Consider the following 23,250-nt stretch of genomic DNA (forward strand, 5'->3'; position numbering starts at 1 on the left):
ACAGAAACGACGTCTCTTATGGGGTAATCCGGGAGTATCGCTCAATGACCGATTCAGGTTCCTTCCAGGCGCTGGCATACGGCACATAATCCGCATTCAAACTGGACTCGATGATTAACATTCAACTCCTATAAACGATTTTAAATGGCGAACAAATACCTGAACGCCCTTGGACCAGCAGCATCTTTGCCTTCATCCGTCATCCAGAGTGGATGCGCCGGCAGTGCGATCACGTCCAACAACAGCCCGTAGCGAAGTTCGTGCGTCTGGAGCGCTGATCCATCTTGGTCAAGGACGGAAATCAAATCAGGGGTAGTGCAAACCGGCTCTAACGAGCCGTCGGGATTGACGAGAGTGGCGTAGAGAAACTCATTCTAAAATTCCGTCAGACATTTCAATCTCAACTATGAATAAGGAGATTAGCATGGAAAGAGGTAAAATGCATGGTTACCTGGTATTTCAGCTGTAGCAAACGAGTCTTGTCCGTCTTGATGTCTTGCCCGTTCTCGTCGTTGTATTGCAAAGTTGCTGTCCCAATGGTGAATCCTCCTTCAACCTTCCTAGATACTTCGGTGACTTTACCGGAGTACAAGAAGCGGCCACCGGGAATCATCGATAGCTAATGCCTATCAGTCACAGCTTTCTTAATTTACTTTTCTCCTGCTCAACTTACCACGGCTGTGGCTGGATTTCTCTTCTTTAGTCGGGCAAGGTATATCTCTCGTCCAATGAACCATGCCGACGAGAGACTTCGATGGCAGCAATGACTACGAACCACCTTCGCAGATAGAGGATTCAATGCCATTGCTGTACTCAGCCCCAGCTCAACGCATGCCGCTCGGCTCATAGTTTCAAATCTGTGATGGTCCTCTGTCTCCGCGATAAGTTGCACATTACCTCTAGCGTCCGTGAAGACCGCAGGACAAGGGCTTGCTTGTCCATAGACATAAGGCAAGGCCATGTCTACTTTAGGAAAGGCTCTGCCCATAGTGTCTGCATCGATAACCGGGGTATCCATGCTTGCTGCAATGGGGAAGGCACACATTCCGTTAGATCCTCCAATCTCGGGTCCCATTATGGCGGCATATTTGTCGATGTGGAGAAATTTTCCAAGGACTTTTAGTGCAGTGGGAAGTTCATTTCCATTGGAGAGTCGCTCACTGGAAACTGAAGGTGATCTGGACAATGTAGCTCTCCAGTTAGTGAAACCCGGTCTCCGGGTATTAGTGTTGGGAAGTCATCCTACCCGGTCCAAGCAACAAGAACCTATTGCGAAGTATGGTCAGAAGCAGGCTTGCGATTCATTTTTATTGAAGACTTACCACCTGTCCATCATCAGGTACGTATTTAGGATCGATAATTCTCATTTTTCCGACGCCAGCAGAACGCAGGCTTCGTATGGCATTGAGATACGCAGATCGTGACGACCCGCCACCACCTAGCTAATGTCAATATATCCAAGTGGTATCCTTCTGTAAATGATAGAAATTTCTCAATACCAGTTCCAAGTATCCCCACGCCCTCCGCAATAAACGCTAAATCGATCTCGGAGACAATCCACTGTTTTGTAGACTTGCAGATTTGTGGTGTATAAAATTCCAGGTGTGGATCTTCAAGCAATGGTGATTCCATTGGGTGAAAACCATTCAGATCAACATGTTCGGAGGGTGCCTGGATCTTGATATCGTTTTGGACCTCACCCACTAGTCCGGAGGCTTTTGGATCTTGCTTCTGCCAGCCGAGTTCACCTACCTAATTTTCACATATATCAGTTTAAGAGCAAGGGATCTGGAACAGTTTTTGTCCTTACAGCTTTTGCGACAATTCGAACAGCGCCCACAGAAGTGTAGGGAACTGGAAGTATGTCAATTTCAACGATTTCGACACTGTCCGGCTGTGCACCGTTCTTAATAGCGAGTCGAACGGCTTGTTCCTTGACATTCTCTACCATTTGCTCAGAGGTTCTTCCTTGCGGTATTTGAATACAATCACTTTCGCCCGCCACCTAAATCAGAATGAGAAAAAGTTCGCCGGTTAACATCTCTGTGGTATCCGATGAGCGCCTACCTTTGCAATGGCAGCTCCAACGGCGTTCGCCACATTTGAGAAGCGCGGTTTTATACACCTTTTGACACATTTAGGCTCGTCAATCTGGATCATGGACCCTCCGCCTACCATGAGAGCAATGACGTCCTTATTAGAAGCTTTCATCCTCTCTATCCCTCGAGTTAGAACTTGACACATATATTCACGAGCACCCTCCACAACAACGTCATCTGGGGAAGTCTTCCATTGCAGCTTGATAAGGCTGTCGCCTGAATTAGATGCCGCAACAGCGATATCCGTTGCAGTCAGCACATCCCCTCCAAAACACTGGGCAGTGTTCTGCAGACGATAGCCCACTGAATCGGGTCCTACTGTAACGTTCCCATCGCCATCAACATGAACTATAGATCCACCACCAAGACCCAAGCTCAAAACTTCCGGCATTGCGAATGCCGTACGCACGCCACCAACTTTGACTACTGCTGTAGACTGTCTAGGAAAGCCAGAGGGGGATAGAGCGGCGAAGTCAGACGAAGTGCCTCCAATGTCGACCTGAACGCACTATTAGTGCTGGTGAAGGATATTCATAGTAGTTCAAATTTATCCTAAACTCACCATGATCACCTGCGATTTTTCAAGATCAATTTCAGAGTCGGGTAAATGCAAGCCTGCAAGAAACACTGCTCCTATCAAAGAGTTCTGATAAAGAGTTAGGGCTTTAAGCTGTGCCGAGATATTGTTCGCAAGGGCCTTACCGTAGCACCGGACGAAAATGTCTTGATGGGCAGAGACGCAGCCGTATGAGCATCCATTACAGTCCCATCATTCTGTGTTAGATACAACGGACAAGCCAGGAGCCCCATTTTCATAACAGCAAGTTGGATATTACGCACGACAGCGCGACCACATCGAACAATGCTTGCGTTGAGTATCGAGGCGTTCTCTCTCTCGATAAAACCGAGGTTTCCGATACTTCGCGATACGACGATATTGACTCCTGGTAGAGCTTTTTCAAGAATCCGTTTGGTTTTTTCTTCTTGCGTGATGTCGGCTACGTCCAAGGGAGAAAATACTCCAATGACAACGACGGCCTTGTCAGCGCGCTCACGGATTTGGCGCGCATGATCGAGAACTTCCCCCTCGTCGATGTCCCCTATCCGACGACCATCGACTGATGCCATCACTTTTTAGCTATTTTTCTTACTCGAAATGGCAAGTTGATCTCACCCTCGACTCCACCACTAAGATAGCCTACGTGGCCCTGTATCACAGCTCGCAGTGACGGAGGAAACTCTTCGAAAGGAGCCACCTCGCGACAAAATGGCCCGCAGAGTCTTAACACCGCGACTCGATCAAGCTTCGATTTGTCACATTCGATAATGGCGTTAATAAAATGAGTTGTGCCGATATTTATCGAAAGGATGTCTGCTGGCTGAATGTTGTTCGGTGTGAGAATGCCCTCGATAGCTTTGCATATGCCAGCAGTAATGTCAGGCGTTGTTGGGGTCTTGTAACTAGCCACGATTTCTACGTGATGTTTTCGTGAAGGATATCCATCATCAGGGGTTGCACATGCGAGTACAGCATCGGTATTGGTTCCTCCTTTGTAGACGATTCAGCTCTTGAGGGCTAGAACAGTGATGTGCAATATTATCTTCTTACCAACATCCACACCAATGCGATAGAACATTTTGATTTCTTGTGATAGGGATTCCGGAGGAAGGAAAGTGCTCAATTCACGATTTGCCTTAAAGTCCATTACATGTCGGCGTCAAGTTATGAATAGGAGTCCTTATAATGACCACTCTATCTACAAGACCATGTTTTCAGCTACGAGAAATATCCCATCAGCCGGCCATCTTCGTATTTCCGTAGGCTGTTCGGCGTTAGAATGGCGCTGACATTGGTGCATTTGTCGCAAAATGACAGAGAAATGCCCCAGTGGAGCTCTGAGAAGGTCAACGGTGTGAATTCTTGGGACTGATGGAGCAGCGTTGCAATAAACCCGGAGCTACTGGAAATATCAAAATTTTAAAACATTCCTCACCAACGATAAGACGCCGTTAGATCCTCCAATAAAAGACTGCCGTTAAAGCCACCAATGTTCTTCTTTTTCATGGCCGTTTATAGTTCCCTTCTCCGACAACTTCCAGACATGGTCGCTGCTTACACCGCACGCATAATATGACAATTAGGTATTGAGCAACCTAATATCATTTGTTGGAATCGATGGCAGGGACGACTCCAATATCGATTTTTGGGCCAGATCATTACAGAACCCTCACACCGAGACGACGCCGCAACCGTCAGACGTTCAGTTGTCTGCCATGCCGGGAACACAAGGTCAAATGTAATCGAGCCATCCCCTGCCAGAGCTGTGAAAGGAACGGCCGCGAGTTCGAATGTCTTGTTAATCCGCCATTGTATCGCGGTGGTCAGCCAAGCAGACACCGCCAGCGTCATCCCGTGCTTTTGTCAGCTGTCATAGCATCATCTGAAAATGCTGTACCTCTTGCCCAGCGGAATCCGGAAGATGCCGGACTGGACATGAATTATGATTGCCAAGTACATGACCAGCATGATCAAGGCAACGCTGATCATGTCGACTCAGGCCTGGGAAGTGCGTCCAACAACGGAGTGTGGGATGATGTGGATTGTCTTTGGGACTGGGGTGCGCTCTCAAATCAAGTTCTCAGGGCCAATACATTCACTGATATCCGGCCATCATTGCCATGCGTCGTGCCTACATCCGGATTGCAACATGAGCAGCCGCAGTCTTCTTCAACCACAGGTCGTATATCATCATTGCTATTCGAGGAGCCAGATGAGTGTGACTGGCGGCGACGACTTATTGATACTCTGCCCACTCGGTCACAATGTGATTTCTTGACTTCGTATTTCTTTGAGAATATTAACTACGTATACCAAGTCCTTCATGCGCCGTCATTTCGACAACAATACACAGAGTATTCCGCTGCTAAATGGAAAGACGTTGACTTTGCCTGGCTGTCGTTGCTTTATTCCATGCTGTCTCTCAGCATCCTATACATTCCTCCGGATCTCTGTATATTTCTGGGATTCGAAGAGGCTGAAGTGAAACTTCTACCTCGCTCATGGCATTTGGCTTCAAGACAGTGTTTGTTAGTGGCTAGTCACGATTCGAGACCGACAATATTTCAACTACAAACTTTTATTAACTGTCAACAATACTGGTACGAGACGGGGGAGATCGAAACATTAAATTCGTAAGAATTATCTATCGGAACGCTTGAGATTGGGGGGTTTCGAAATTAACATGTTGCTTCTATAGTTGCCTGGGTCAGGCTGTTCGTGCTGCGCAAGCGTTGGGCCTCGACGTCGATTCTTCTCCATCAACTTCTCTGGAGCAGGAGATGCGACACCGTATCTGGTGGGAACTTTGCTCGTCTGACACGTATGTAAACTGCCAAATCAGTGGATCAACGGTTGCTTGTGCTCACAAGACCTGACATACATAACTATATAGTTTCCAAGCAATGTGCCTCAATCGACAGCCAATGATACAGTCTCATATCTCGCGTGTACCGATTCCACTAAACTGTAACGATGAAGATATGACCACCACAAGAATCTCGCCACGGGACATGGGCGAACCCACCATAGCAGCCTTTAGCGTGATTAGAGCTCGAGTGACGAGGTTGCTCAACAAGCTCTACATAAACAATGGCAACGGGCTATCATCCCTTGAATATGTCGCAAGCATTGATCGGGAACTTTGCAAAATCCTGAACCGACTACCCTGGTATCTCCGAATCAATAAGGACGGAGTTCGCGCTGTACCTCAGCTTCCCACGGAATATGCAGTGATCCCCTGGCAACACCACCTATTCCATACATTTGTATGCGTCCAGCGCATTCGCATGTATATATGCTTTCTGGGCGACTCTAATCCTAAGGCTAGCTCCGCGCAGTCAATCTGCCTGGAATCTGCAATGGATGCATTTTCCGTTTATCGATCAATTAAAAAGCAACAGTCGGACTCATTGATTATGACACACCAACGATTTGCCACGGAGTCGTATCAAATATTCTCTACAGGTGTTGCATTGGCTTTGTTTCTTCTCATGGGACGCCTTCCAGATCCTCATTTCCAGCTGCGCGGTGATGTGGAGATGGTGATTTCAGAGCTCGAGGCCTTGGAAACACGAGGTATCTCGGTTCCGACGAGCGTCAATGGATCGCGACTCCTTCGGAAGATGCTCGATATATATGACTATAATAGTAACAAGCATCACCACCACAACAGGAATGAGAATGGAAGCGCAGATCCCACTCTAGTCCATGGGATTTCCTCTGTGATCGGCGGAGAGACTCGCACGCGACAGTATTTGCAAAGATGTACAATCGACTACATAATGAACAGCAGCAGCAGCAGCGATGACTCCGAGAACAGTTGGTATACACCGCAGGATTCATTATCATCTGTTGGCGAGACTTCAGGACTTATTAATACCAGAAAGCAGTACAGTCACGCAAATGACTACACTGGCTCATCTCTACACATATTAGGTCAACCCAGCATGTCGTCTTTCCCGATTGAAGAATTAGGCATATGAAATGGATATTAAGAAATGTTAGGAATTCCTCCTGAAAATGCGCAACACTAGATAGCCAGTATATAATCTGATTGGGTGGAATCGAGTTTTTAGTGATTCAGGGACGCCATGAATTAGATTTCAATGATTATATGCTATGCTACTGAGTAATTTCGTTGTAAATGTGCTAGAATTGCAGTTCTTAATAATGGTCGTGGGTCTTCGGTGCTTCGATTCATTAGCTATATTTCAGATAACAAACCTTACCTGGGTATGCTGCGAGATTCGTTACGTTTCCCAATAACACCTTGACTAGCTATTCACTTCTTGTGTCAATGAAGAAACTGCCATTAGATTTACAATACAAGTAACGAACGACAAACTTCTCGTACGTATCCTCACAGCATGTCAATAAATTAAGTGCAATTTAAAACCTCGAATTTCCCAGATAGGCAATTGCATACGCTGAGGCTCTGATAGTATAGGCAAGGAAATCACAGTATTTTCTTACGTGATCGTGAAATCTGATATTTTGGTCAAAGGAGGGTTGATAAATCTCACAGGTTCTGCAATAACGCTTCAGCATGGGGCCGTGGAGTTACGGTGCAAGGAAAAGATCGTGGATGACTACAATAGATGTCAGTACACCCCGTCCTTTATTATCAAACTTGCATATCCACTGTGAGAGCCCATACCTCGTGACACCAAGTGTAATTTCAGGGTCAGGAGTGATTTCAACTCCTCTTTCATCTTTAGCCTTTGAGATTTCCAGTGTTGCCAACATAGTTGCTATAGATATCCAGACACTTGCGTGTCCCAGGTACTGTCCAGGACAAATTCTAGATCTGATTAGGGCCTATACAGGTAGGTTCAACGAGTAGGAAAATCATACCTGCGACCGAAACCAAAGTGTGCCTCCGGGGCTGGCTCTCCGCGACCTCCTTGTTCTTTCGGAATGAATCGATCTGGATCGAACCTTTCAGGGTTTTTGTAGACAGCTGCATCCCGATGAATGGCATAGCCATTGGCAATTACAAGGGAGCTACATGGTGTTAGAAAGCCGACGATAGTTTCCTGGTTTATTATCTTACCCTGTTGAATTATTTAGCTATATTGTATGATTCAAGATTCACGAATCGCACGCACCTTTTGGTATGAAATAGCCGTTGTATTCATCGTCTTTGTTATTAACATGAGGAATTCCTATGGCGTGTTAAAGGCGTTTCAATCTTAGTCAAGGGGAAGAGTATTTACCAAGAGGCACCACTAAGTTCCATCTACTCTCCATTAGAAACATTATTCTTAAACCTGGTATCAGGGTATCATACCTAAATGCTTCTTTGACGACATTGTTTAAATAAGGAAGATTGGGCTGGTCACTGAACTCCGGCAAGCGATCATGCCCAACAACAGATTCAATCTCGGCCCATGCCTTCTTTTGAATTTCTGGGTAGTAAGTCATGGCTAGGACGAAGTACATGAGTTGTGACCAAGTCTAGAACATTTTAGTGATTTTAGTAGAATTTCCTTTCGTTGATATTGAATATGCAAGGCTTACAGTATCTTGGCCCGCCGTAAAAATCGTAGACGTGGCTCCCTTGAGATCTTCGTCTGTGAGACCTTGTAATTCCTCTGCATTTTGAGCCCGCTCTCTGAGTACCTTTACCAGGAACGAATCCCGGGCGGTTTTATTTTTCTATTTACGTTAGCAAATCCCTCAATTTGCTGCTTACGTGACACTTACTATCCGGTCTTCCACCATCCCGAACGGGATGTCTTTCATTGCGCGAAGTACAGGGATCTGATCGCGTGCAAACTTCAAAGACGGGATGAGGAACGATAGAGAGTGAGGGAGAGCTCGAACTGTAGAAATCATTGGTAGCCATTCTTGCCTTCGCTTTCGGTCAACTTACCGAATGGAAAGATATCAACAAAAGTTGCGCCAGCAGGCCCCCCTTCGCTGACTGTCTTGCCGCCTTTATCCGCCAGTTCAATTAAGGGATCCTCGGGGCCAGTAACCTCAATCCCATAGGTGAGCCGAATGATAATTGCAATTGCGAAACTGTTCCTCAGCATTAGACAGGGATCAGGCATGGTTCGGACTCTCCGAGAGGTCTTACAAAACCATGTGCTTCCTCCATTCCGTCGGATCCTTAACGATGTTTTTGAGCATTTTTCGGGCCTCCTTTTGCTGGCCATCTCTGTACATGAGGCAGTTTCCGGCAGAGAAAGCAGTATTAAACATTCTACGGTGCTTCCTGAACTCGGGACCTTGCGAGTAGAATGTCAAGATCTGACGCCAACCCATCCTGCCATCGCGAATAATCAGAAACGTTTGATAACAGTCATAGTTGGCAGTTTCCTTACTCATCAAAGAATGGGAATCGTGGACGATCACTATAGTTTGCCCCTCGTCTGTCCAGAAGATCTGTTGCGGCCTTCTGGCTGTTGAGAATGATTGCATGTTTTCCCAAGAGGTTGAGGTAGAGCACGTCAGAATCTGAACAAAAATGGTTAGCTGATACATTGGATATGAAAACGAGTACTAAGCCCACTATAATCTTTGGTCCATTTTGCGTAAGTCACTTCAGGGCGAGTTGTCGGGATGAGTCTCGCATGGCCGAATATTGGCTCTGCTGGAGGCCCTGGTGGTAATGGGTACGGGTTCTGCTTTGCCGGCTTCAACGCCCAGAAAACCAAGCCGACGAAGAACGCCCCCAGAACGTAGAGCGACAACATCTTCAAGACTCCTTCCTAGCTCAGGGAAGTCTAGATATTTGTAATAGCCCTAGGGATCAACGTAAAACAAAGCGAGCTAGCTTAGCTGGATAGCATGCACGTTTTCCAATGATGATGATTTTTGCAAATTCTATGAATCGAAAGTGATCGTTGGACCGAAGGTTTGACTTGGTTAAAAAGAATTGTAGATATATAAACTGTACCTAAATGCCAAGTATATATTACTCAACCTTGGAAACTTTTTTCCTTTCTTCTTATCCTCACCATCTATACCATAACGGGAAATTGGTTTCCATTTTGGGGAACACCTACCCGGGGCTCTCTAGAGCTCCATACACAATGTTTATTAAGACCGGGAACTAATGATGCCTTCTTACGCATGGTAATCGCGCATCCTTTTGAGCGCCATCCACTCTAATTCAGCTTCCTGTCAATCGCATCACAACCAATATGCAGAGGGCTTGGGCCAAATCTTCTGCCAGGTATATCAGATGTTTGGCAGCGAGATATAACGCATTATTTGCACCTAATGAGCATTACTAGAAGCTCTATCAAAAGGTTGATCCTGGGCCTCCTACGCTGTGTCATGTTATGGATGCTGCGCTATATGTAGCTAAGCACGACAGAGTAGATCGTCGAAAAAGAAGCCAAATCATATGCTTAACTCACAGCCAATGAAAGTGCCGAATTCGAAAGGGTCGGGGGAGGCTTTGATGCAAGATATACCTCAGCGCAATCGGGTTGCTTTAGGGTGAGCCGTATATTAGGGCTAGGGCTAGGGCTAGGGTGGGGCTGGGGCATCGAGCCAGCCAATCACAAACTCCCCTCTCGGGCTAACATCGTCCCGCCAAATGTCTCCGGGGTCAGAGCAATCATGCAAAACGCCAGCAGAGCATTTGTTCGATTGGCTATTGATCACGGAGTATACCACGGCAAAATAAGTCCGCCGTGCAATGGTATCGACGGTACCAATAGTCTGTTTTATTGGTCATTCAAGATTGGCCGCCATGCCGACAACAAACACAGAGCAGTGCAGTGGCAGAAGTCTCCGGGTATGCTCTTGCCTAACATAAATCTGCTTACTAGACGCTATACTGCGCACTCAGGGGCAGATGCTCGGCGTCATTGCAGACTAAGATGACAAATATCGAACTTGTAACTAGCTCAAGTACACAAAACGCTTGGTGAAGAATGTTTCCGTCGATTACATGAGTATTCGGCTAAACGTTGCATGCCTCTTACTCATCCGATCATATATCTACATAAAGATCACCCCTTCCGGCTTGTGCGACCAAGAACGACACATCTGCACATTCAGGTCGGAGTATACAAACGGCACACCTTTTCCGTATACAACATTTGATGTTCGTTCTGCCAGCCTGCCTTGATATTGACACTTTATAGTGGCTAATCCAACCATTCGTGGCCAGAACTTTCTCCTATACGGTCCTAACAACTAGCATTCAGGTCCTACGTACCGCCAACGCATCGCCATGGCGGCTCAAGTCCTAGAGAAAGAGCCTGCCCAGGAATTGAGCAGCACCGAAGCATCCACTGCCGAAGTGAACATCAATTCCCAAAAAGAGAGCCAGGTTTTGGACAGTCAGCGAACATCGGACGAAGAAAATAACCTGAAAGAGGAAGCCCAAGAGCAATTGCCTCCTCGAGATATCCACGGCTGGAAATGGATTTTGGCAGTAACGGCCATTCTGTCTTCCATTTTCTACTATGCACTCGACAACACAGTCGTGGCCGATATCCAGCCAGTCATTATATCTGACTTTGGCAACGTGGATAAAATGACCTGGCTGAGTGTTGCGTTCCTCCTTGGCGCCACTGCAACCAACTTAGTCTGGGGTAGGATCTATGGTCAGTTCAACGCGAAATGGACATATCTCCTCAACGTTGCGGTATTTGAAATCGGTTCGGCTATTTGTGGTGCGGCACCGTCGATTCAGGTCATGATTGTTGGTCGAGCGCTTTGCGGTGTTAGCGGATCAGGATTATACGTCGGTGTTATGACTCTTCTGGCTACGACGACCACGATAGCAGAGCGTCCATTGTATATTGGAGGCACGGGTCTCACATGGGGCGTTGGAATTGTCCTCGGTCCTATTATTGGCGGAGCTTTTAGTGATTCTTCAGCTGGTTGGAGATGGGCCTTTTATATCAATCTGTGCATTGGTGCATGTGCTGCACCAGTCTACCTGTTTCTGCTTCCCAATAAGGACCCACGCCCTGGAGTGTCCATCAAAGACCGGGCGAGAGAACTCGACTTTATCGGCTCTTTGCTCTCTATCGCAGCTTTTACTACAGGCATTATGGCTATCTCTTGGGGTGGCATGACCTACCCGTGGAATTCGGGCCCTGTTATTGGGCTCTTCGTCTGCTCGGGTGTTCTTTTTATCATTCTCGGTATACAACAGGTTTGGACAATTGGGACCACTGTTGAGCGACGCATCATCCCGGTTGAATTCTTTGGCTCCCGCACCGTCTTGATTCTGTTCAGCGCTACTGCAGCTGCCGGAGCCGCTGCGTTCGTCCCGATCTACATGGTTCCGATTTTCTTCCAGTTTACACGAAATGATGCTGCACTAGAAGCTGGCGTACGCCTATTACCATTCATCATTATCATGGTTGCTACGATTTTTACAAATGGTGCTCTTCTCGCCAAGTGGGGTCTCTATATGCCCTGGTACACTGCTGGCGGTGCCCTAACACTGACTGGTGGTGCTTTGATGTACACTGTCGGGCTGACAACGTCCACCGCTCACGTCTACGGATACACTGCCATCACCGGGCTTGGTGTTGGATTATTCATCCAAGCTTCTTTCTCAGTTGCCCAAGCGGTGGTTACTCCATCACGCGTCCCCGCGGCAGTCGGTTTTATTACTCTTGCCCAGTTCGCTGGTATCACTATTGCCATGACCATTGCCAATAGTCTATATCTCAACGGAAGCGAGACTCGAATTGCGGAAATCCTTCCTAACGTTTCGAAGGAAGAGATTCAACTAGCCATGACAGGTGTTAAAGGAACCTTCTTGGACTCATTGGGCCCAGGGGTGAGCCAGGAAGTCTTGACAGCAATCGTGGATGCCATCAGCAAGACATACGCTCTTGAAATTACCGCCGGGGCACTAGTTTTCGTCTTGAGTTTTCTTATGAAGAGAGAGCGTCTCTTTGTGGAAAGTGCCGCCGTTGCTGCTGCTTAGACGTTACCTCTCTTTTGTGGTTAGGCTGTGGATGGAGGAAACATGAAAAGTTTGGCTGTCACACATCACTGGGCATATGCAGGCATGAGAGGGATGGAGGACACCCAGGACGGCCTCGGGAAGCTGTGGTCAATCCCTTTTGCTTCTTTAGATTGTTCGGTCTGTGCTTTGTGGAATCGTGATCGTCTAACAGTCATAGTATTGAGTTACTAGAACTTTGTATTGGTATGCAACAATGTTGACAATATTACTTTTTATTTTGCTATCCACGTAGGGAATCCACACCCTATATTTGACTTACGAACATGGTTGTAAGCTTATTCGTGGGTAGAAACGAAGGATCCTTAAATGACAGATTTTCAATAAAAGATTATCTGAATAGCATCCTTGGCTCAATCCAGGTCATGCTTTGGTGCTCGTTGATGATAATGACAAATTCCCAAGCATCTAACAGCTTATCCTTAGAGCCATCTATAATTGAGACGTCTTAGTTTCCTTTTTCTTCTTCTTCTTCTTCTTCTTCTGTCCAGGTACTAGCAAAGTCGGGCATTGTAGCCATTGACGGAGCTGAAACCCTTCGCTGAAAACGTTTATAAAAGAAATCAATTAGATATAGATATAGATAATGCCATCTGGTAATTGTAGAATACTCGTGCACGTTTAATTCTGTTTCCAGTAACTCTACAGTAAGAAGCGAGTCGGACGCCGTTCCTTCAAAGATGTAGGATGGATGCCCCTCCAGTCACATTACCGAATTAGGCAGTAAGCTAGATTCGGGACAACATCACCCCGCTTAGGCCAGATCTCTCCGCATGAGACCAGCAATTAAGTAACCTGTATTAACTAACTAGTTAGCTAACATTGCGAGGCACTATTAGTCAGTTCTTTGCATGTCTCCGACCTAGTTTATGTAAGTACTTAGTAATGTAACATCCTGGGGGGTTTGTTCAGCCCCCAGAGTGGGCTATCAGAGCACGTGCAATTAGTCATTCTCTCGCACTCCGTTAATTAACTTTCAGGCATTCTTGATTGGCTCGCACTGTTGAACTCTTTGGGTATGGGGCGAGGCATTTCGCGGAAACAAGGATCTCGGGATCTCATGGTACATAGTGGATTGATCGCCTTAGGTCCAGTTTAAAAACCCACAGTAACTAACTAGTTATAGTTATAGCCCGGGGTGTTGCGCAATGTGTCCACAGCTGGAGGGAAGTGACAGGGACTTGATGAGTAGTTATACGACCAAGGTAATGTTTCTGAGTGTATTACTGGGTGTTAACGGTACATTCGCGCCCTCTGAACATATATACTTGCTCGGCCAAGCGAATTGGCAATTTCCACTTTCGGAATAGTTCAACGTAGGGCTGTTAGGGCTACTCGGGACTTCGACTGCGTATTAGCCATTGATGACGGAGCAGGAGAGCCAGCAATAAAGAGATATACTCCAGTTCCCCCAGTCTACATTGGTTGGATAGGTAGTTTTCCACCACGCAACCCTTGTGTATATTGATGTTGAACCAGAAGTGAGATTGTTTAGGTTGATAGCACTGAAATGTAACAGTATGATGCTGGCAAGTCAGCTATGGCGTAGTATGACCTGTGTCCAGCTCAGAAACACGCGGCAAAAACCGTGGAGATGGTTGAATCGGCTTTATTGTCCCAAACTGTGTCGTCTAAAGGATTCGGTCAAGATCGGGAATATCTCAGAAGCCTTCTAGATAATTAATCAGTATCTTACGAAACGATAGAAAAGAAAAAGTGTCGATTCACGCATTTTATGTGCGCAGCGGTATCCCAAACGTGCACCGCCGGCGCTCTGGCCTGGGAAGCGAGATGGGAATGTCCAAGATATCTCATAAAGAAACATAACTTACTTCATTTAGGCTCCTGCAGAGTAGCTTTTATTTAAGAGAAAGTTAAACGTTTTGCCGGTCAAGCAGCACGTGATTAGGGTTACTCAGACTCCCACCTTGCTTTCACCAAGACTTATTCTACAAACTTTCGGCGTCCCCTTCAATTACGCTGTTTGAAACATGAACGAGGAACTTTGGCTCATCCTCTGCGTGGAAGAGGCATCGATTATTCGACAATGACAGTACTGGCGAGGTATCTAGACCACTTATCGTTCATCTCAGAGACGAATGTTAATCACTTGCAAATGATGGTGCTTGAATTCAGGGACATTTGTATACGTGCGAATCTTGCAAGGAAAAGTATCTAGCTACTGAAACGTGTCGAGCCGCCTAGTCAGAGTACCACCTAGAACAAAGACCTTTGTCTTGACCTGGTAATCACTCTCGCCAAACGGCTGCTACAGCGATACATTTTCAAATTTAAAGGGGAAAAAAAAACACGCGCGTATCAGCGAGCTGTCCTCCTTCTTAGATTACGCTTTTTAAACCCAAATTATATATCATCACAATCGAGAAGGGGGACTTTGTGAAACCTCGGGCATTGAGTCACCGAAGGTCAATAGATTAACTTCGTGTGGTGTTTGATAAATCGCCATACCTTAAGAACCAGAGTGAGAAACGCCCGAATCGGGGTCCAAGGGACAATCAATTCTGAAATACTAGAGAATTCGCTGGTCGGGGGTGCCCATCCCGAGATGAGCAACGAAGAGCTATGAACGACACCTCTTCATTAAGCCTGAGCGGTTGTGCAAGTTTCATTGCCTGCCAAGAAAGGAAAGTGTTTTTTTTTTCTCATTTCATTTTTTATTATACACATAAATTTATCTGATTGCGATCTGTGAACGGTTGAGGCTGTCTTTCCTCGCTCCAGCGTACCAAAAATATGACACCTACTGCTCTTCTTCAATAAATTCCTAATGTGTCCAGGTCATCTGATGGATTTTCTGTGAGCCATAGCCAAACAGTAAACAAGGATCAGGTTTTCCCATTTGTCGGGCTGATTTGGAGGCATCCATACATGTCTTGATAGCGCCATATTATGTAACCCTATCCAAGTAGCACATGCTTAAGCACTTGCCAGACGTAGGTCTTATATTTAAATCTATAATCGTTATTTTCTGGACCCGAAATGGTGTCGATTTGCCACCATATTAATTGGTCAACGATGCCGTAGGGTTATTACGATTGCAAACTTCACGACACTTGATTACTTATAGGAAAGTCACATTGCATATATGTATGTAACCATTACTGCACATGCTCAGTGTCTGCGTGACTGATCACGCCCACGTTGTTTGATTAATTCGTACTACCATACTACAGAGATCTGGCGCAATTGAGCACGACCTGAGCGGCTTCTACCCTTGTTGATGCAGCTCGGCACAAGTTGGACTATTACTACCCTAGTAATAGTTTAGTTACTAGTTGACTACGGACTGCATTGTGATTACAAATTAGTTAAAAGTTCTCTCCGACAGGGGCAACTAGTAGTCTAGTACATGCAGCTCTTCGGTGATATTCTTCAGTCCTGGCAATTATATAACTAGACGCACGAAGCCGACTCTGAAACCGGTTGACGTTAGTGTAAGACATATGTCAAGCTTTGATGGATTTGCTGACTACAGGATTATATATGGTGGTCGGATGGTTAAGTAAGCCCTTGCATATGTTTTTGAATCGTTTTCAAGTGAGCGTCGCGCGTCACATTGCTTCATCTCTAAAGAATGGGATCCTGTGGTGAAGGAATGACGGCTCCAATACATGGCCATAACCTTGTAACTACAAAATTAAGAAGGTGTTTCGAGTGGATGGGATGTGTGTTGTGTAGTTGATCCCCTCTTTGTACGCCCATGATTATTAGAAGATCATATTGTTCTACAGTATATAGGCTTGTTATTAGGTACTGAAGACATGCAAGAGCCTCGGGTATTTTAAACCCCCAAATAAATTGAAACAAACTGAAGACTGCGTTGCTCTATGACCTCCGTGATGGAACTCAGATCCATGCATATAAATTTCCATGCCACAGCGGCTTTCTCCGCATGCCTAGGTACCTAGGTCAGTTCTTACTATTCACCTTGTTTCTTTTCGACCAACCAGAAGAAGTAAAACATTCGACACACCACAACATAGTGCCTAGGCGGTCATTTGGCAATGACAAAGCCATGTCTGTTGCATCTTTGTAATTTTCTTTTTTTTTTTTTTGCCGCTAGGTCCTCATGCCTGTATATTACCTACAAACGGCAGAAAATCTAACGTATGTAAGCATGCAGTCATGCTGCAGATCTACCCCAAGCCTCGTAATTGACTAGCTTAGATGAGGTATGATTATATAACTTAATACAATCTTTTTAAGGATAGTGGAGGCGTTAGAGAAATGTGGCACTATAGTAAGCTCTAATCATAAGCTAGAAAAAGAGAACCAAATATACTTTTGACAGCCGATAACAAAAGTCAAGTATTTAGTGAGAAAAAGAATCCCGAATTAAATTCTGGTAATCTGCAACTTATGTTTTTTTTTTCGTATCATGTCTCCAGCTCATACTGCTCGCAACTCCCGGAAGAAGGAGATCCCTGAAGCTTTTATTCTGAACTGGCAGTGTCCAGGAACTCAGGGAGCGAAACCTCTGGTTCGTCGACCAATGACTGCATGCGAAGCATGCCGCATGGCTAAAGTGAAATGCAACGGAAAACAAGAATGCGAGCGATGCAGCAGTCGAGGAGAAATTTGCAGATATACTTCGGCGAATAGAGAGCATCGGATTTCTCATCAGAAAAATATCCGGGAAAGCACAACGGCCAGCAACAGGAAAACCGCAAAACAATTCTCGTCATCATCATCCACTAACCACAATTCGCCTCTTAATCCTGAATCACAACGCAATTTGCAGATTCAGGCTGACATCGGACCCTACCTAAGCCCAGAATCAAGTGGTGAGGTATCAATAGACCTTATAGAGCCTTTTCACATGGAAATTGCGACAGATATTTCTCATGCGGAAACAAATGGCTCCGTGGTGAACTTGCCGAATAACATGTTTCATCAGGCAATGGAGAAGTTTGACTGGGAATCACTAGTCGATATCAATCGAAATGTATGCTGCCCTGGTCCCCCTCGGCGAAATGTCAAGCAAAAGTATTTGTAAACTAACAAAAGTCTCCGCATATACTTCAATTTCCCTCCGAATTGGAGGGAACACGAAGTATGTGGTTATCATCTCACAGGTCTTTGCATCATCCCCATCTACAGCAGAGTCGAATTCAATTGATTTTGATATTCTACAATCATTCATGAAAATTGATAGTCCATCATATATGGACTGTATTACATCACAGCCTATGACAATGCATAGTCAACCTCACAGTGAAAGCCTAGGGTCTCTCTCGGACATTGACACGACAAGCTTTCTGTCTTTGGATGGTCAACATAATTATTCACCCTCGATAAATCCACGCAGTTGTCACTGTCAAGCCAAAATGATGCTTCGCGTGCCAGACGTCAAAGGTGTGATGGACGAGAAGCCGGAGCCACGTCTTGACAAAGTGTTCAAGGTGACTGGCGATATGATTCAAAGTTGTCACGACATCATCAAATGTGCCAGTTGCGAGATCAGCCATGCCGACCTTGTTTGTATTATGGCCGTTTTTCAGCATACGGACCAGTGTTTTGATTACATCGCTAAATGCGACTTGGCAACTGCATGCATCCAAGTCAGTGTGGGAGAGTATCACGTTTCACTGATGAACGACCTCAAATTGAGACGCATGCTGGTCATGGATCTAGTGCAAAAGGCCAGGGACCTTTTATCTTCCTTGAGTTCACTTGGTCAAAAACTACTTTTGTCTCATCCTGGCGCTAGTCGTCTGAATAAAATCAATCTTGAATATCTGCAGAAGGTGGTGCAGAACTCCGAAAACTATCTCCGGAAAATCACGAGCTCATTCGATAATGAAACTCCATCATGAATGGTTCTACTGGTTTTTCTCTATACAAAAGCTGACATGGCGTTCGATTTGGAATAGGCGTGAGTAATGTATGGAAAGTAGGAAAATACAGCTATGTCATCAATATATATTCAGCACCTAGGTACCATGCTAACATGTATAAATATATATATATACATGTATGTAATCTTACATATTGGCGGATACCTACTAAGGTACCTACGTACAGTTACCAAAGGAACCGCCCTCTGGCTAGTTACTAATGCGTAGCATTTTTTTAAGTACATATATAATGGGTGACTCTTAAGGAAACAGTAAATAACTCATGAGTACTCAACCTAGGAGAATAGAAAACGAAGAAAATGATTCCTTGGCAAGACAGGTACCTAGATATAGTACTCTGTTTGTATACTTCGTACCCTGGAGGACTTCCGTGATAATATCTAGTAATGCATCATTCATTAGAAATGTTAACCCCCATTCACTAACTCACAGAGAAGGCGTCAATTGTGCCTCTAGCCTCTTTAGTATTCAGGTAAAGGACGGTTAATGAAGAGCATAGATTTCAGTCTTTCCCAATGACGCAAGAGAGCATATAGATTTAGGTGAACTAGGACGATAAATGTAATTACCTGTTCAGGCAAGTCATAGAATCGCTCTGACTCAGCCCTGCAAGGATCTAACGACATGTCGCTTCTCGGGGTGAAGATTGCCTCATGATCCCTAAAGGGCTGATGATCATGTAGTGCAACCCGCCCATTTCAACGTGGACATGCACATCATGAGTTTATCCATCTATTGGCCCAAATTCTCCTTCCGAGCCAAAAATTTAGTCTGGTGCACACCGTAGGTTGATCAATGCTGATGTGCATTGGCGTCTGCTCACCACGTTAATTACCACCTGCATGTTTTATGTCCTGCAGAGATATGCCACCCCAAGGACAATACACTAAATAAATGAGAACAATCCGCATGGGTAGATCATGATTCAGTGCTATTATATACCTAGGTATCTCGACATGCCATCTTGTACTGATGACAAGGTTTATGAAACTATGTAACTGTAGCCTAGGCCATGCGTATGTCTGTCGTTTAGTAATCTATTTGCGCTACTAATTGGAATATATAAGAAACCTGGTGGCAAATGGTCGGGGAACATCGGAGAGAGAGGGGGGCTGTTGGCATTCGGCAATGTTGCCAACATTGAAGCCTTAATTCCAAGTTGTAATTCTCTTACCTTTGCAATTTCTTCTATCCTATGTTCCTCAACGTGAGATGTATTTACATTAGGGGGCGAGATGAGTTTCACAGAGCGTTTTCGGGGGCTGCCAATTTATGCACGCATGCAGTGATGCAGGGATTAAATTCGTCCGCACATTTGATGCCATATTCACACAGATCACGCCATAGTTGAACATTCGTCTGAATAGCCGACTGAATAATAATCTCTAAACTAATGTTTAGGAACTTTGCTTGGCGTTCGATATGGCAGGGCTAACAATCCTCGTGTAGAGCAATACCCAGTTGCGTCGTAACCCATACGAGATTTTTCGGCTTGTCTTGTATTATACTGCGTTGCGAATTTCCTGCAGAACAAGTACAGTGCTCATGATCCTCATAAGGAAAGAGATGCGGAATATCGAGGCGAGGTCTCTTGGCCGCGCGGTCCAGAATTACCTGTTTAGGTAGGTTGACATATTCGTACTCACTGGCACTAATATTGCTGAAAGTGCAGGGATACTTATAGCTCTTATTGAGAAGGTGGCAATAGGCTAATTCCACTTTGACCAGATTCCTATTGCAGCTCGAAATCCGGAGACGCATCTGACATACAGTATAACCCGGCTATAACGAACGGAAGGCTTCCATACCAAGATCTGGAGACGGAGAGCACTACAATATGACTATCGGGATGAAACAAAGCCATGACGAACGCCTTCTGATTTGTTGAAGGAAGGGTCGTCATCCAAAACCTACACTGCTTGTTTATAATGCATATCCAAGCATTTCTGGATTTACGAGCGTCCTACAATCCCCTTCTCTGCATCGATTGCAGCCCTAGAGATGGAGGCATCAGAAACGAAAGCAAACTGGAGAAAGACATTTGGTGGTGGATTATTAGTCCTAAAGGGAAGGTTCGCCAGTCTCTTCAAACATCTATATTACATCCTGGATGCCAGCCGAGGGCAATTCAAGTCCTCCAGTTGGAGGAAGTACGAGTCGGCCCCTGAAACCGCCTCGCCTAGTTCATAGTCGACAAGCCCAGGAAAATAATCGTTAACTGTCGACCATACGAGGGAGGAATTTCTGTGATGACTATAAAGTCCGTATTCGAAGACAAGTCCTCCAGCTATCGACATGTATGTCGCTGGGATAGCTTGTGTCAGTCTGTAGCTTGACATTAATGCATTAAACGTCCACTAGAGAGGCTTTATGGTCCTCTTTACTCTGTATCTTGACATTGATCTCCTTCAGTCCTGGCTCGAGACAAATGTTCCCTCTGTTCTCCCAGTTTTATCGCCATCTTGTCGTCCTTGTTCCTCATTCCGAAAGACTTGATCCTGAGAATTAGAATGTGTGTCTCGTTGATCGTCTTTCTCGCCGCTTTCTTTCTCCAGTTCACTCGCACTGTTATTATCACTCTGTTCCTGTTGTTTTGCTCTCCTAAGGTGCAACCCTCCTCGCCACCCCAACCAACGTGTCTCTCGCGGTCCCCTCATCAGCAAAACAAGTATAGCACCTCCCATAAATCCCACACTCGCGCTGCCTGACAGCACCCAGCCACCTCGAGCATATAGCTTATTGCCAACCGCCGTACCCATGAGCTGTCCACAGAATGCGCAAAGCATGTAAGCGGTGTTGACACGATTAGCCGCCTTCGGCGCCACCCCATAGATAGCCGTGCGATTGGCAACCTGTGCAATCTGCTGGCCGAAATCGAAGAGTACGGCTTGAATAATTGGTCCTGCTATCGTGAGTTTGCCGGTATATGTACCGATAGCAATCCCAAGCAGACAGACTAGAGTGCCAATGAGCACAGAGATATGAGTTTGGAATCTGTCCGTGAACTTGTTCGCAAAGAAAGGGCCAAAGAGCATTGGCACCATCCCGGCAAGCGCAAAGAGACCAATGATTACAGTCGAATAGTTGTATGGATCAGCTGAAAGAAGGAAAGTAAGCGTGGTCCAGAATGAGGTGAAAGTAGACGAAATTAGGAATCCAATGAGGGAAGCTTGCACCAGGATCGGGTTCTTCAAGAGAAGCTCAGGGATACTGTAGAGAATACGGAAATAGCTGATATGTTTGTTCGTTTGTGGATAGTCTGGCATCCAGATCCAGAGTAGGATCAGGATTGCATATTGAAGCGCAAATGACATCCAGTACACATTCCGCCAGGATGAATAGTTGGCTATGATACCGGAAAGTAGGCGTGCAATTAGGATGCCCAACAACAGGCCGGATACAACAATAGATAATGCGGTGGCCCGCCGATTAGGTGCAGCAAGTTGCCCAACTAGAGGGAGCATAATTTGCTGTTCAAAACATACAGACACGTTAGCCCTTGTCCGTGTTCTCTTCACACACACGCACCTCACTTTTCGTATCTGAATCTGCCTGAATATGGAAGAAGGAATGGAATCTCACCGGAGTTACAGTCGTCACACTCATGATGAAATTGATTGCGATAAATGTCTCAAACTTGCTCGTTAGACATAATCCCAGGGTTATTGTAGCCGTAAAAGCCATGAGCCATAGGACGAATGGTCTCCGCTTAACTAGATCACCTAAAGGGCAGATGAACAACAACCCTGCTGCATAACCGCCCTGAGCAGCCGTAGGTATGATACTTGCTCGTTCTTGGCTGACATTGAAGGACGAGGCAAGTATATCCAGAATAGGGTGGGAGTAGTACAAATTTGCGACCTGTAGTATTAACAACGATTTAGAGTCAATCGAGGATTGTTTCCATATTCTGCTGTGCTAAAAGTGGGAATAAAAGCAGTAATAGACAGAAAGCAAAATACACATACAGTGAAAGTGCATGCAAAACCGAAAAGTAGATTCAGTGGCATCGTTAAACACGGTGGGTTCTCGGGGTTATAGCGACAAGATGGCGGAACCCAGTTGATGGGTTTTATTATTTGGCGTATTATTCTGAAAGACGGCCTCGATATTGATTTACTAGAATCGTCACTCTTTTCCAGGCCCGGTTTCAGCCCTGCTCTGTTGCCGTGCTGCGTTTGTGATGCCGCATGATTTGTCGATATTGGGGACTGTGGAGAGACGCCATCATCTGCTAGTGCAGTATTTCCATCCTCACTTCGTTTTGAAGCATCCATATCTAAGCTAGATAAGAATGAATGATGTCGTCGCGAGTGAAAGCCTCGTCCACCGGTCCGAGCCCAATAGTTCGTTTCCCAACGTTGCCCTAACTGCTTTCTTACAGATTTCAGAATATCTTTCAAAAAGTCGAAAAATTCTCGAAGAATCCAACAAATCATTTGATAAGCTGCCTAAGTGCCCGTCGAGGTTGGCGATGTCCTATTAGCGTCGCAGCGAAGACCGATAAGAACTTGACGCCATTTTTTCCGAAAACGGTAAGATTCTACCTGATGGCTTTGCATGCAACGCAACAACTTTTCAAGGAAAAGCTTACTATGCAACATTTTATAGCCTGTTGATTTCTTGTCAGATTTTAATTGGGGGTATGTGATAAACAATCAGATTGTAAACCCCGCTGGGATCTGAGGCTACACGCAGGCATAAGAAACCATTGGTATGTGCTACAATGACTCGCTGAATTTCATTAAAATTGTACTACAT

General features: G+C 45.5%; 6 protein-coding genes across 6 annotated transcripts, besides 1 other annotated feature; 3 read left to right on the forward strand and 3 right to left on the reverse strand.

Annotated features, from left to right (window-relative positions):
* Positions 1–16: 16 nt before the first annotated feature.
* Positions 17–3,736, reverse strand: UA08_08053 (hypothetical protein; the record flags this gene model as incomplete). Its single annotated transcript, XM_020263343.1, has 13 exons — positions 17–101; positions 160–374; positions 452–619; positions 674–1,178; positions 1,247–1,266; positions 1,323–1,438; positions 1,500–1,752; positions 1,811–2,005; positions 2,068–2,598; positions 2,662–2,745; positions 2,802–3,217; positions 3,274–3,573; positions 3,709–3,736. The coding sequence occupies 13 exons, from the start codon at positions 3,734–3,736 to the stop codon at positions 17–19; spliced, it is 2,916 nt and encodes a 971-aa protein (XP_020116532.1).
* Positions 3,737–4,275: 539 nt separating this feature from the next.
* Positions 4,276–6,641, forward strand: UA08_08054 (hypothetical protein; the record flags this gene model as incomplete). The annotated part of the gene is made up of 3 exons (XM_020263354.1): positions 4,276–5,186; positions 5,357–5,479; positions 5,552–6,641. The coding sequence occupies 3 exons, from the start codon at positions 4,276–4,278 to the stop codon at positions 6,639–6,641; spliced, it is 2,124 nt and encodes a 707-aa protein (XP_020116531.1).
* Positions 6,642–7,218: 577 nt separating this feature from the next.
* Positions 7,219–9,359, reverse strand: UA08_08055 (hypothetical protein; the record flags this gene model as incomplete). Its single annotated transcript, XM_020263047.1, has 13 exons — positions 7,219–7,247; positions 7,316–7,377; positions 7,513–7,662; position 7,712; positions 7,767–7,823; positions 7,875–7,897; positions 7,949–8,115; positions 8,179–8,316; positions 8,365–8,483; positions 8,534–8,682; positions 8,741–8,929; positions 8,988–9,120; positions 9,176–9,359. 13 exons carry the CDS (start codon positions 9,357–9,359, stop codon positions 7,219–7,221), a joined length of 1,401 nt encoding a protein of 466 aa, XP_020116530.1.
* Positions 9,360–9,858: 499 nt separating this feature from the next.
* Positions 9,859–9,919: a repeat region (Identified by RepeatMasker using a combination of RepBase library and repeat library created with RepeatScout).
* Positions 9,920–10,852: 933 nt separating this feature from the next.
* Positions 10,853–12,571, forward strand: UA08_08056 (hypothetical protein; the record flags this gene model as incomplete). Its single annotated transcript, XM_020263058.1, has 1 exon — positions 10,853–12,571. The coding sequence occupies one exon, from the start codon at positions 10,853–10,855 to the stop codon at positions 12,569–12,571; it is 1,719 nt and encodes a 572-aa protein (XP_020116529.1).
* Positions 12,572–17,009: 4,438 nt separating this feature from the next.
* Positions 17,010–18,447, forward strand: UA08_08057 (hypothetical protein; the record flags this gene model as incomplete). Its single annotated transcript, XM_020263069.1, has 2 exons — positions 17,010–17,576; positions 17,818–18,447. The coding sequence occupies 2 exons, from the start codon at positions 17,010–17,012 to the stop codon at positions 18,445–18,447; spliced, it is 1,197 nt and encodes a 398-aa protein (XP_020116534.1).
* Positions 18,448–20,897: 2,450 nt separating this feature from the next.
* On the reverse strand, positions 20,898–22,499 carry UA08_08058 (hypothetical protein; the record flags this gene model as incomplete). The annotated part of the gene is made up of 3 exons (XM_020263080.1): positions 20,898–21,959; positions 22,018–22,350; positions 22,458–22,499. The coding sequence occupies 3 exons, from the start codon at positions 22,497–22,499 to the stop codon at positions 20,898–20,900; spliced, it is 1,437 nt and encodes a 478-aa protein (XP_020116533.1).
* Between the last annotated feature and the right edge of the window lie 751 nt (positions 22,500–23,250).

This window comes from Talaromyces atroroseus (genome assembly GCF_001907595.1).
Source record: "Talaromyces atroroseus strain IBT 11181 chromosome Unknown scaffold_13, whole genome shotgun sequence".
NCBI classification, from domain to species: domain Eukaryota; kingdom Fungi; phylum Ascomycota; class Eurotiomycetes; order Eurotiales; family Trichocomaceae; genus Talaromyces; species Talaromyces atroroseus.